We start from the raw sequence: 15,125 nt of genomic DNA, 5'->3' as shown, positions 1-15,125 counted from the left end.
GAAAAATATATAAATAAATTTTACTGTAAATTGTTTTATATTTAAAATTTGTAATTCATATATTATATATGTTATATATTTTATATATATTTTTTATCTTTAATATAATAATTATAATTCTTTCAAATCATTTAAAATTAACATAATTTCTCTAACATAATGTTTCTGCTAGTTTAAAATACATTTTACTTTAATCTAATTAAAATTATTGAATATTTTATTTTTCACGATGTGCTTAAACCTAATTTTTAATAGTGTATATTATAAGTAAATAGACTTTAAAAATCAAATTTATTAATATATTATATTTTTATTTAATGAAATAGGTGGATAAAGCCTATTTTAATTTCTATTATGCAATTACTTTTAAAGAACTTATTGGATTGAATGATTGTGTATTTAACAAATCTTTTAGTAAATTAATTAAAAATATTAATTAAGAAAAACAAATATCAACATTTTACATTACTTTATCATCTATTTATTTTTATCTTTATCTCTCTCATCGTTGGGCCCAAATCACGACAAAAATTATGTAGCCTGTGTGTCTGTGTGTTTTTTTTCAAAGATAACATATACCCTTTTGAGTACATTTAATCTACATGAGAAAATTAATTTCCGATCTTAAAGTACTATTTAAATTTATTGGTTTAATTATTATCGATTCTTTATTTTTATCAATACTAACTATTTTTATAAATTCATAAAATAAGTTATAAAATATTTATTATACAAACATCTATTAATAAAAAATAATTAAGCCTCTATTTTTTATATATAATTTTGTAATATATAATATATAATTATTATACTAACAGGAGTCTTTTAACAAATATCTTTAAATTAAATCTAATTTAAAAATTTCAAATCAAGTATTCGCCTTCTTTTCTTTTATAAATTATACAAAAGTATTTTAATACTTTTTTTTAATTAATATAGATTCTATATTTAATTATATTATATTATATTTTATTTATAAGCTTGTCCAATTGTATCATCCTGCGTTGTAATTATAAACAATTCATTATCTAATATTCATATGCATGCTTCAAATAAAAACAATAATACTCAATATTTCATATAATTTTTCTTTATATTGTAATTAGACTAAGTACTCATATAATATTTTTATTGAAAAATAGATTATATCTTGAATGATTTTTTATTTAAAAAAATGAATTATTTCTATATTAAATATTTGTATTTAATTCCATTATATTTTCAAGTTTAAATCGTTTACCAAATAGTAATATTCGAAATAAAAAATTGTTATTAATATAATTATAAAAATAAGTCAAACGTTAGTTTTAATATAAATATTAATTTGAATAAATGCTACTTTATGAAAATTCCAGATATATTCTAAATATTGTATTAATTAAATGTACAAACAATTCAATTTAATATAATAAGATTTTAAAAATATATGCGGGCTTTATATTAAAGTTATATTTATTTGAATTAATATTTATATTTAAACCTACGTTTCACATAAATATTAATTAAAGCAAATGTTACTTTAATATCAATTTCATATATATTCTAAGTATTGTATTAATTAAATGAATAAGTAGTTCAGTTTTTATAAAATAAATTCCCTTTGTAAGATAGTTTTTCTTTAAATTTCGTCTAATATATTTTTTTCAAATAAATTTAATATTAGTATTTTAATAATTTAATATGTATTTAATATTAGTTTTGTAAGAATATGTCAGTCAGAAATTGAATTTCGAAATTATGAACAATACATATCAACTTCCTATGTTATAGATTTTAAATAAATTCAAAAGGATTATAATTACGTGCTTTGGTATTGATTTTAAATAGATACATTCAACAGGATTGTAATTACTTTCTTTGTTATTGATTTAGAATAGATAAATTAAAGAGGATTATAATTACATTCTTAGTTGATGACTTTAAATAAATAAATTGAAAAGGATTATAATTATATCTACAATTAAGTTAAAAAGTATTTTTTTATCCGAAATGCAAGGCTTTTATTTTTAATATAATATAAAGTTTGTAACTGTACAATCAAAATCTCATTTTGATTTTATAAAATTTTATAAAAAATAATTTTATAAAATAATTGACATTTCTGAGGCAAAATTATTAACAATAACTACGGTTTAATACAAGGTACATACTATATAATATATATATTATATAATATATAACTATTGCTTATTGATTGAATCATTTCAATAATGTTTTTAGGTTTTTGTAAACATAATAATGAAATAAAAGCACAGTATATAAATATATATATGTATATGTATATGTATGTTAGCTTTATAAAAAAATACGTCATACATTTCATGATAAATATAAATCATATCATAATTAAGTTTCCAAGTAATTATTTGCGTTACGTACTTTATATATTACATTTATATTTTATATATTAGACATATTACTACATAATATCTATAAGTCTATCTTTTTTAAACATTATTCATTAATATTGTAAAATCTATTTGTTTCATGTATTACATTTATTAATTACAGAAGTCAGATTCACCTATTAATTTCAGTATGAATTTAAATATGAACTATTTATTAAAAAATTTAATAATGTGCATTGAAAAATGTGTTTTTTATAAAAGAAGAATTTTTTTAATTAAGAACTATTATTATTTTGTTTATAAGAATAAAATATTTTCCATAAATTTTGAATTTTTGCAAAACAGTCCTTTATAGTATCCTTTATAGTAATGTATTTACTATCCATTATTGTAATGTTTTATAAATATTACTTATAATATAATATAAACTTAATATATATGAGTACATACTACAAATATTCTACTTAATACATCGCTATAAAAATTGATAGTATATTATATATTTTGCAGAAATAGAAGATTTCGTGTGTATCAAGTTATTGTGACATAAATGTCATGCGCTACTTTTTACACTATCTATTTTTTGGCCTTTGTGCGAACACTACTACTACATTGCTTCAACGCTTGCTAACATAAATAATTTCATGAAAACTGTATTCGTTAACTGTATGAAAGGGAGAGGTGACAGAGGATTGCAGGATTGAGAAAACCACTTAAATAGCACATTCCAGAATGATTCCTAACATTCTCATTGAAGATTTCTTGCGATAGAGCAGCCGGCATTTGAAAAATTTGCTATACACCATCTATTGAACATTTATTATCACAGACCTTTAAAAGTATGTAGCCATCATTACTGGCACATAGGCAGCTATTATCTCTGCATATCCCGCCGCAACGGGTATTTCTCTTATCGCAACCATAATATGACCATAATAACTAATGCGTTTTGGTGCATTTTAAAAGATATTGAAGAAAGCATATCGACAGAGGCCTTAGTAAGGTGATACGCCCCCCGCAATGAGAATAATCACTAGTCGAAGCAATCTTAATCGCCGTCGGCATTTACCGTCCTGTTTTTCGTCTGCTCATCGATTTTCCCATCGTCAAAGACTTGCACGAATTTTTAAACAGAACTACCTAGACCACAACTCGCAATTCGCGCGCCGTCCTTCGGATCTTCCTTAGTAGCTGAAACTCGAGGCATTGGCGAGACGAAGTGGCGCGCAGCCGCGATGGCGTGCCCAGCGCGTTGCATGCCGGGAGAAGATCGGCAACTCCGCTCAGCGCTGACTCTGCCGTAAGTCCACTCTTATGCACATACACGCACGGAGCCGGCGCCATCTTGGATGGCATGGCCTCCTCGCTCTCTCTCTCGCTCAGCTCTGCGCCGTGTACTGCGTGTCCCAACTGTGGAAATTTACGCGATAATAAGAGGCGAGTGGTGATATGAGCCGCGTTGTACGCTGAGGTAAGCCCCGATCTCGCTAACCAGTGCGCGCTGATTGCCGTTGAACGGCCCCGTCGGCACGTATATCCAGGCCTGACGTGGGCTCATTCGCCTCCTGGTCCGTACAGCGCGTCCCATTTTCGTGTATGAAGTCTGGGAGCCGGAGGAGCGGCGATAGGGCCCGAACACGCCGATAAGATCGGCGCCTTGGATACGAGCATCTTAAGAAAATCAAGCGTCACCCGATGCTCGCCGCGCACACCCGCGCGACGTCGACCACCCAAGCAACGAATCATGGACGCCGTCAAAGCCTTCAACGCGGAGGTAATTTTCTTACTTGGCCTCTTCTTCGTCGGCGCTGCCTTCTCCTATCGCCAGTAACTCCCGTTGCCGAACCTATTAGATCTGTTCTTATTCCTGGTTCCCTAATTGACAACGAACTCCACTCGTTAAGTAGTGTTTTCAGTCGCTATGCTAGAGATACTGAATAACAACGAAACTTATAAATCAGTTCGATACACAATTCAATATTATAAATTTGAATAACTCTTCGTTTGTTAATGACTTAAATAATTATTTTTCTATTTAAAATTTAGGTATTTGTAATTATCTAGTATTCATTTTGTTTCCTTGGGATTTTATTTTGCAGCTTTCAGGCCTCTACGATGTGAAGCCACCGATCTCAAAGGCCAAGATGAACTCGCTCACACGAGGAGCTATCAAGGCTATCAAGTTTTACAAACACGTTGTCCAAAGTGTGGAAAAATTTATACAAAAAGTTGGTTTAAATTTATAATTTCTTAAACTGATAACTAGTGTTAATAGATTACTAATTTTAATAAAAGTATCTTTCTATATAATTTATTATATTTCTTACTTTAAGAAAGGTATATGCGATTTAACATTCCTTCAATGTGACAAGTTCTTATTTAATTCAAAATATACGAAAAGATTTGGTTTCTTATTCAAATCTATGTATTTAAAGGATCGTACAATCACACTTCTCAGATACGTAATATCAAATGAATATATTATAGAAATTAGTTTTTATTGTATAAAGCAAATCATTTGATTTATAATGTAACTATGTATATACATATATATACATAAACCTGCCAGATACTTAATAGTATCATGTTAATGTATTATAAAAATTTATTTTTGTTATATAAGACAATCCATTTAATTTACATTATATCCATATGTATATATATACCCAACAAATATTAATAACTATTTAAATTAAATTAGTTAATGATAAAAATTGCTTTTATTAATTATGATTAGAATTTTAAAAACTTTATATTTTAGTTAATCATGTCATGGAATGTTTATATTGTAGTGCAAGCCAGAGTACAAAGTTCCAGGATTGTACGTCATAGATTCAGTTGTGAGACAGTCAAGGCATCAATTTGGTACAGAAAAGGACGTATTTGCTCCCAGATTTGCAAAAAATATGCAGACAACATTCCTAAATCTATTGAAATGTCCACCCGAGGATAAGAGCAAAGTTATTAGGGTACTTAATCTATGGCAGAAGAATGCTGTTTTTCCACCAGAGGTTATTCAACCACTATTTGATCTAGTTGATCCTAATCATCCTATCCACAAAGAACAGTCAAATGGTGAGTCATTTGACATAAAGATTGTAAAAACTTTAAATATATAATAAACATAAATTTATTTAAACATTATTTAATTTTAACAAAAATATCCCTATATTATTAACGTTTGAAATGCATTTTTGAAATAAATTTTCTTAAGTAAGATAAATGTTTAAAAAACTTTATTGTTTTCCATATGAGAGATCAACAATAATAATTGCATAAAATTTCTAACTATTTAAGAATTATGTCAATATTAATTTATTATATAAACAAAAAATAAATTTATAATTGGAATAATCTTTTAAATAATATGACAACATAAGATAGATATAAAAAGTAGGACCTATTTATAATTTACTTAAATATATAGTGATGAAGTAAATTACCTTTGAAAAAAGGTAATTTAAATTGTTATATTTTCAGTTAGATAATAATAGATTCATTATTTACTAAATTAATCTTAAATTATTTTGTGGTTTACCTATAATTTACCTTCGATATTTTAATTTATGCTGATTTTATTTTTAGGAGTTTTAAATGCTTCTGCAGGTAATAATTTAAGTAACCTAAGTGTTGTATCAAAAACCTCACCATCTACCACCAAAAATACACCAAAGGACCAAAAACTGTTTACAACAGCTAAACCTATAGATCCAGCATGGCTGGCACAGACAAAGATGGAGACAGCCAACATTGTAAATGCTAATAAGTTGTTGGTAAGGAATCTTAATAAATTTGAATAAGGGCATGCTAATATATATTTACATTTAATTCCCAGAGGCTTTTTTATTAAATTTTTTGCTTTTTTAAAACAGTTTGGATTATCAAATTTATTATATTAATTACATTGTATTTTTCATCAAAGAAGTTTATATAGTCAAATTAAACAATACTTTTTTTCATATTGATTAATTTCATAAATTAAAAAATGAGATTAAAATTAATATCAATGGAAACAACTATTTACAAAATTTATTTAACTTCTATTATATTTGTATATAAGGTATAATAAAAAATAACATTATTCACGTTTATTTATTTAAATAGATTAATATGTAACTTTCAATTAAAATATTTATTATTAAAATACTGCATTATCTTGTTTTTATAGTACTTCTATAGAAGGTATAAAACTATAATTATAATATCAAGTACTACATGTGCACAATTATGTTCATAGAATAAAACTGAATGTCAAAATTCAATTAAATTTTAAACTATTAATACTGCAAAGATGTCTAACCAGTGCAAAATTGAATGCTCTAAAGTGTATGTTTTTTTCTGTAAATTTGGATGTTTCAGATTTATTAATTATTAGCTACATATCTGTGTATATATATTCATAACAAATATTTTGTATAGATCAAATTGTTACATAATATTAAAGTTAATCATAATTCTACAAATAAATTTGTTAATAAATGTTTAATGGATTATGAAAAGACAAGTATCAATTATTAATTTTCATTACTGATCATAAAGATATATATAATTTTTGCTTTGCTTGTTTGCTATTTTATTTATCATTTAGACCTTGCTCCTACATGTTGCTGTTGTTTTATACACTATTGAAATAATCTAAAGAACAAGAAAAACAAAATTTTTTCAGGCTTAAATATTTAATCATATGTGGAACTATACCTTTTGTCTACTAGGGGCAGGTCGGTACGAATCAAATGGACGTTTCATTCCTTGATCAATTGCAGCATTTACAGCAGTTGCTGTTGAAAAAGCAGGAGGCAGCTAACGAGGCGACCCAGAGCTCAGTCAAATTTGATAAAAAATTATTGGACTTCGACTATGGTGAGGAAGAAGACGACGACGTACAGGCTGCAACCTCACCAAAGATGAACCAGTCAATGATGAGTCAACATAACGTCGTCACCGCAGCTACCAATAATCTTGAAAGTTTAGGATTATTGCTGACGAATCCAGAGGTTAGTTTAAACATTAATTCTGATTTTTAATTTTATTTAATAATAGTAATGTATTTATTTTGTAAAGTAAACTATATAAACTAAAATGTTAATGTAATTAATTTATATTCACTAATAATTCAAATTGGAACTAAAACAAAATAATTAAACTAATTAATTAAAATGAAATGCTTCGTAAGTTTAAATTTTTAAATTAATATTAAATTTAATAAATATTTTGCCATTGACAGTTTAATTTAGTATAATATATGTATTTATTTAAAATATTTCAAACAAAGTTTGTAAACTACATATATTACAATGAATTAATAATATAAATATAAGTTATATATTAATATATAATTAATACTTTAAAGAATATTTTTATTTATAGGATGATTTATAATTCTGTTATAAGTATGCATTTATGCATATATTTATCTTATTATTATTAAATATAAGTAACTTTGACCTGACTTTAGATATTTTTGCCCATTGTAACATTAATGATATAAAAAATAAATACTTAACAATAAAGTAAAAAAAGGATAACATCAAATAGATAATAAAAATAAAGAAGTTTAAATAACACAAATTAAAAATTAAAAAATTGTATGAATAATCTATTATTAAACTTAATTTAAAAATTAGAAAATGGTGAAAAATGATTTTTTAAATAACTTTTATTGTCTATGATGAAATAAATCTGAATTTTTTTTTTTTTAATAAATCAAATAACAATAAATTTTTTTATTTATTGATAAAGAATTGTTTAATTGATAATGATATGTAGGAAATAAAATAAAAATGTAATTGTTTAAAAATATTCTTATACATATAAAATTATTTTATTAGAATTTGGTAATTATATTAAAAATATAATAGAAGATATTATCTACATTGGGCAATATAATATTGTGTATAAGATTAATAAAGAGATTAATATCATAACATAAACTGCTTTATACATAAATTTTGTGGTTTAATATTATGTCACCTATAAAGCTTATGGTAAGAAAAATAATAAAAATTATTTTGTTAAAAATCATTTTTGTAAATAATTCATTCCCTAATATTTTAAAATGTAATATTAAATTACCATATTGTAGGTGCATATATACACAAATATTTATTTCAAATATCAATATAAATAAGAATCAATCTTTAAAATCTGAAGTTTAAAATAAAATTAGATAAAATTTGTCAAAAATCTCAATAGTTCAAAATAATTCTTAAAAATAAGGAAGAAAAATAAGAACTTTCATGACAATATGTGATGTCACAAAAATGTAAATGAATGCTAAATTTGATTTTTAAATGTTTGTAGAGAACTTCAAATTTACAAAAATGAATTTTATTAATTAAATCAAAGTTGTTAATTTAAATTTGTTAAGATAGCAAATATTAAGCTTCTTAGATATTTATTATTATTTGATAAACGGGAAGATTTTTTGTAGAATTTTCTATCAATAAAAATAGAGTAAATTGCATACAAATTTTTGACAAAAAATTAAAAAAAAAATGTGTTTATCATCATTATTTTAATTCAATGAAAACGTTTTAAAAAAAGAATGTATTTCAATTTTAATATTAAATCAATTTGGTTATTTATATTATTTCTTATTTTAAAAAATGGAAGTTTTGAGAAGTTTTCACAATCAGAAATCTAAACATTTTTTTAATTATATCATTTAGAAACTTACAATAAAAAATTGCATAACTTTTTTGTTGTAAATATTTAGAAAAATGTAAACTAGTTATAATTTTATATTTATTTTATTATAGGTTCTAAGACAGTTGCAAACACTACAACAAACAATGCAGAATAGCACAAATACAATACAACACGAAATGGAAGAAAAAATGCGTAAATTACAGCAAATGAAACAACAAGAAGAAGAATTTGATAAACATTTAGCTCAAACTGTGCCAGTAAATATAACTATACTTCTTAAATAATTTCATAAGATATATAGATATATAAACATATATTTTTATTCAGATTTAAGGAAATTATACAAAAGTTAAAATATTTAATTTGAAAAATTGAAATATTTTAATTATTAACTTTTATCATATTATATTCCCAATAGATATATAAATTTTATTGAATATCCAGAAATTAAATATAATTTTGTTGAAAAGATGTTATTATTAGACTTCCAATATCTGGTAACTCTATTCTGATTTATTACTATATCTCATGAATAGGTTATTCTTCTAAAAATATAAATATAATAATTATATTAATCTATCATGAAATGACTGTGTGTAACAGTTGAGTAAGATTCATATTTTTGTGAAATAAAAACATAAATAATATGAATAAGTAATTATAAATTATTTTTTCCATTTAAGTTACTGTGTCGACATTACTTATTGATAATTACAAATGGTTATTCAATTTTAGTCTCTGCCATTCGCGTCAGAGTGCGAACTCAAGCCTACAGATATAATGAAGCCAGCGCCACCACCACCGCCTCCGCCACCTCCAGTTCCTTATGGATCAGTTGTTATTAACCAGGTTATGCAACAAGACATGAGCCAACCGCCTCCCGGGTACCATCCACCAGCAATGCCCTTTGTTTCGCAACCGCCACCACTACTCAGGGCAGCACAAATGACTCCTATAGTTGTATCTCATCAAAGTCCACGACACGAAGACAAGTATAAGCCACCTTTATATAATTTGCATAGACTCATAGATACCACTTTTATAATTAAAATCATTGTTAAATAAAACTTTTTTACATAAATTTCGTTGTGCCAAAAGTATTTGCTATAATGATAATGTTGAATTCCATTTCATTTAAATATAGTTTGACAATTTATATTAATAAAATTGAAAATTCAGTACTGCAATGTATAAAAATAATTGAAATCAATAAAATTAAAAAAAAAATTTACATTTTAAATATTGAAAAGATTTTTTATTTAATATTATTTGAATAGCAATTTAAATAAGTAGTATTATTTCAAAACAAATTATTTGAACTATTTTAGCTTAAATTAATATAAAAAATTATTGAAAAATAGATATGTAGTTATGTTATAAGGAAAAATAATTATGACATAAATATACTGATGAAACATTTATTATATCTATATATTTTTTTCAGTAATGCAAGACGAGAAAACAGCGTAGAAATCGTAAATTGCGATTCAGTGCGATCACAAAGTAGATCGCCAGATCGTTTTAGGCGACACAGCAGGTCTAGATCACCTCGACATCGTGATAGAGATAGAGGCAGAGATAGAGATCGTTCAGACAGAAAATCTCGCTCTCGATCGAGGTCGAGACGTCGAAGGTAATAAAATTTCTATTTATTAATTTTCATTGTATTAACATATTTTTTCATTGTATGTATTTTCACTATTCAATATTTAAATAATATAACATAAATCTTTTGAAAGATATTTTTGCTCAATTCAGGATTTATAATTAAAGGCATTTATTACAGTGTACTTTAATGAACAGTAAAAATAATCTTAAAATGTACTTAATGAAATGATATTTTTATTATGAATTAATAATTTTAGCAAGTTAATCTAGTTACTTGTAAATTCAGCATTTAGCTTGAACCGACTTGCCAAAACAAATTTGAACTTTTGAACTATACTAAATGAAAAATGTTTGATATAGCCAAGCAAGTTCAAAACAACTTATTTCATTAAAACATATTGTTTAATTCAAATAATTTTAAATTAATTCATGTAATGCTTTATTATTTTTATGTATTAATCTACATTTAAAAAATTAATAACTATATTTAGGTCTCGTTCCAGAGATAGAAATGACAGGAAGCGGGATGATAGCCGAGATAGATTTAATGATGAAGAAAGAGAAAAGGAACGAGAACGTCGAAAGCGTGGTTTACCTCCATTAATCAGAGATAAACTAAGTGGTATGCAAATCTTTGTAATAGTTTAAATAGTAATTTAAATATAAGTAGTATATAATTTATTTTATAGTTAGCATTATTGTTAATAGATTTTATTCATTTATAAATATAGATTGTATTTGCATATTATAAGGTTCAATATTATCTTATATAAAGTATATATATATATAACTGTATAGTTAATTAAATTTAATGAATCTGAATAAAGAACATCAAATTTCTTAATTTTAGTGTGCAGCACAACATTATGGGTAGGTCATTTATCAAAATTAGTGCATCAAGAAGAATTATCTGATACTTTTGGAGAAATAGGTGATATAGTTAGCATTGATTTAATTTCTCCAAGAGGCTGCGCTTTTATTTGTATGAATAGACGTCAAGATGCATACAAGGCTTTAACTAAATTGAAAAATCATAAGATGCAAGGAAAAGCAATAACAGTGAGTTATTTATAATTTTAAAAGGCTACTGTAATACGTCTTGTTAAAAAATAATTAATTTTTGATTATTTTATTACTGAAATATTTATGAATATTTCAAGTATAGAAAATATTTTTTCTCTAATTTATTAATAAAAAAGGAGTTTTTGTAGTTATAATGATCATCATACGATTTTAATTAATTTGTTTAATAAAAAAAACATAATATGGATGTTCTAAGTCATTGTTCACTTTACAGTTTTATCTTATCTACATTTTTAATATATGTTACAAAAAAAAGAATAACTGAACAATTTTCTTTGATAAAAATTGGAAGCCTAACTTTTGATTAAATAATAGTTCGAATTACAGAATAAATTATTTCTGAAATACTGAAAAACATATTTTGTGGTGGATATTAAATGTTGAATTCAAACTTCTACTTTTATTTTATAGCTTACTATTAAAGCACATTTTCTATAAGCTGTTAATTCTTTGGAATCTAATTGAATCCTTATCTTCATTTAATGCAAGTGGGAATTATTGTGTTTAATACTGATTTATTAAAAAGAATAAAATTGATTTCTATTCTAAAAATATTGTAGTCATTATTTTGTAGTAATCACTTAAAATTATCTTTTTAATGGAATCTAGATTATTACTTATTGACAATCCATAATATGGCATCAGATTTCACAGCAGTTAATTAATATTACAGTTTTTACAATTTCACTTTGAAAATTTATGAATACGTTTTTAAGAATATATTTTTTAAAAATGTAAAAAATGTAATTATTAGCAATAATTATGTTGGATTAATTTTATAAATTTTTTTTAATGTTTATATAGAAGATAGATTATTGTTAAAATAATAATTAGATTGCTTTTAAAATGATTTATCTTTTACTTATTTTTATTTTTATTTTTTTGAAGAAATTTTTATAGTAAATTGTTGATTAAAATATTATGAAAATATACTTTTTAGATTTAAAATTATATTTTATAATTTAGTAAGAAAGAATAAATATTTGGTTACATTTAAATAATTTAATATATCCAATTTACAGTTGGCATGGGCGCCCGGGAAGGGCGTTAAAGGCAAAGAATGGAAAGATTATTGGGAAGTTGAACTTGGAGTTAGTTATATTCCTTGGAACAAATTAAATAACATCACAGATCCAGAGCTTGAATTACTCGAAGAAGGAGGAATGATTGACGAGGATACCATGCCTCCTAGACTGAAAGGTAACAAAAATCTTATATTAAGTAAAGTTTAAAAGGTTCTATTTTATTTAACGTCTTAACGCGGTTTACTTAATTAATATAGGAACAAGTTATTTTGAACACATGATTTAAACTACAAATCACCTACTATGTAAAATTTATAATCTTACTTGATTTTAAACAATTACAATATTATTTGTTTTTAAACTAATTAAAGTTACTTAAGTTGCTATATTAAATAAAAGTACACAGTAAAATTGTTGTCATATTTTGTAGGAAAACGGAAACGGACGTCAGACTCAGAATCAACACAATCTACAACGAATCAGGGCTCTGCAATACCAACAGTTACTGATGGTATTGTTCAAGTGTCGACAACAAACACTGCACCTGTGCCTCCTTTGGTGGATACGAGTCAACCACCACCGATCAGACCACCTACGCAAGCTCTGTTACCACCACCAAATCAGCTACAAATGATGCCACCAGGATTTACAATGCCTCGTAAGTATATGTCATTCGATAGTTTTCTTAGTGAAAACTTCTTAAGACACTACATCTTTTGAAATTGCATAAACATAGTGCGTTAAAATAAAACATTGAATACTTATTTTTATAGTTTTATTAAAAAATGTATTTCAATTGATTCTATATATACTATAAATATAAATTATACTATATTTATATTTATAAAATATCATATATTTATGGGATATTTGAAGTATGATTTTAATCAAATAAAATTTTTTATGAAAAGTTTTTTTTCATCAAACAAATTAATTTGCTTTCGTACATAACAATAATTTTACTTTCAATATAAAAATATATAGTAATAATTATATATGCCGATTAGTTATATGATTCTTCAATAACTATGTATATTTAACAAAATATTGTCATATTTTTGGTGATATTAAATTATAAATTTCTATTATAGGAAATTAATCTAAATAATTGAACAATTCTACGAAAAAATTGAAGAAGAAGAACCCTTTACTTTGTTAAATAAATTAGCTATAATTAAATAAAATTATGTTAAATAACATTTTATTTTTTATCAATAGACTTAAATAAAATATTTGTTATTCTGTATTTAATCATTATTGTTTTCAATTTATAGCGGGTATGCTGGGACCAATGGGTCTATCCATGCCACCAGGTCTCATGCCCAATGTTCCAATAGGAGTGCCACCACCTAACATGCAAGGCCTAATCGGACCACCGGGTATGATGCAACCTATGATGCAAAACTCGCCTTTCGGGGCTGGTGTTGGCGTTAGCTTACTCACGCAGATACCCATGCCTGCGCCCGCTGCACCCTCGGATAAGCCCAATTCCACTGGTGGGTTCGATTTTTAATTTACACCATTCACTTGGTATAGGCACAAATTAATATACTTCATGCTTCATAGAGCTATGCTCAAGTTGATCAATTTTATTACTGAATTATATCTATGGATAATTTTTTATCTTTTATTATATTTCATAGTAATCTTCTAAATTTAATTTATTTGTAAATTTCATTTCGATCTATTTTTGTAAAGTTTTTGTATTTTTTATTACTGATTGTAACTGTAAGATTATATTTCAAGATTTACTATATATAATTCAATATAACTTGGCATGTATTTAGAATGCTTCAAATTTCAACATTTATCGTGTAATTTTTAAATTCTTCAGATGCTTCTGGACAAAAGAAAAATATTCTAAATACTGTTTTAATTCATATTATCCTATAGGTTTATACATTTGTTAATATATTGATTTGATAATAAATGAAATAAAAAGTAAATTTTTAATAATTACTCGATTAAAAACATATATATTTACTAATTTCCATGATTTTGAATCATACCTTATAAAAATTAAACTTAAATTTCAATTACAAATCAGTAAAATTGTTTTTTAGAATATTAATATTAGAATCTTAATTACATAAATTTCCTGCAATAAAAATTGAATATTTGACATACAAACACTATCATTATCATTGTACAAATTGAAGACAAATAAGAATAACTTGCTTTAATATAAAGCCGACTGTTCAATTCATTCTTAATTAAAATATTTTCGTCAGATAATTATTTTGAGATCCTCATATGTTGATAAAAGAATGTAGATGTATACATAGTAAATTAAGATTTAAATAAAATTGCATTAAAAAGTATATAAAATAGAATATCATATTTTGTATTTTAGGGATGCCTCATAATGTACCACCCCTTGGTGTACCACCGCCGAATTCTGAACCAGGAATGC

The 15,125-nt window shown here is 24.9% G+C and overlaps 1 protein-coding gene across 3 annotated transcripts in view; it reads left to right on the top strand.

The window, feature by feature from the left end:
• The first annotated feature begins 3,661 nt into the window (after positions 1–3,661).
• Positions 3,662–15,125, top strand: part of Isha (Insulator su(Hw) mRNA adaptor) — a 22,102-nt gene continuing 10,638 nt past the window's right edge. Inside the window, exons 1-15 of one of the 3 annotated variants that reach the window (XM_011500347.1) lie at positions 3,662–3,819; positions 3,927–4,122; positions 4,448–4,576; positions 5,141–5,423; positions 5,934–6,121; positions 7,061–7,342; positions 9,107–9,253; positions 9,732–9,988; positions 10,441–10,629; positions 11,096–11,226; positions 11,455–11,663; positions 12,710–12,887; positions 13,143–13,370; positions 13,987–14,208; positions 15,066–15,125. The exon at positions 15,066–15,125 is cut by the window's right edge and continues 619 nt beyond it. In XM_011500347.1, the coding sequence (XP_011498649.1) occupies positions 4,093–4,122; positions 4,448–4,576; positions 5,141–5,423; positions 5,934–6,121; positions 7,061–7,342; positions 9,107–9,253; positions 9,732–9,988; positions 10,441–10,629; positions 11,096–11,226; positions 11,455–11,663; positions 12,710–12,887; positions 13,143–13,370; positions 13,987–14,208; positions 15,066–15,125 (2,533 nt within the window). In that variant the 5' untranslated portion in view covers positions 3,662–3,819; positions 3,927–4,092. Of the gene's footprint in view, positions 4,123–4,447; positions 4,577–5,140; positions 5,424–5,933; positions 6,122–7,060; positions 7,343–9,106; positions 9,254–9,731; positions 9,989–10,440; positions 10,630–11,095; positions 11,227–11,454; positions 11,664–12,709; positions 12,888–13,142; positions 13,371–13,986; positions 14,209–15,065 lie in introns of all 3 variants that reach the window. The other 2 variants (XM_011500355.1, XM_011500338.1) reach the window with 2 other exon arrangements.

This window comes from Ceratosolen solmsi, unplaced genomic scaffold, assembly GCF_000503995.2.
Source record: "Ceratosolen solmsi marchali unplaced genomic scaffold, CerSol_1.0 scaffold10, whole genome shotgun sequence".
NCBI classification, from domain to species: domain Eukaryota; kingdom Metazoa; phylum Arthropoda; class Insecta; order Hymenoptera; family Agaonidae; genus Ceratosolen; species Ceratosolen solmsi.
This window is presented reverse-complemented; position numbering and strand designations above follow the sequence as displayed.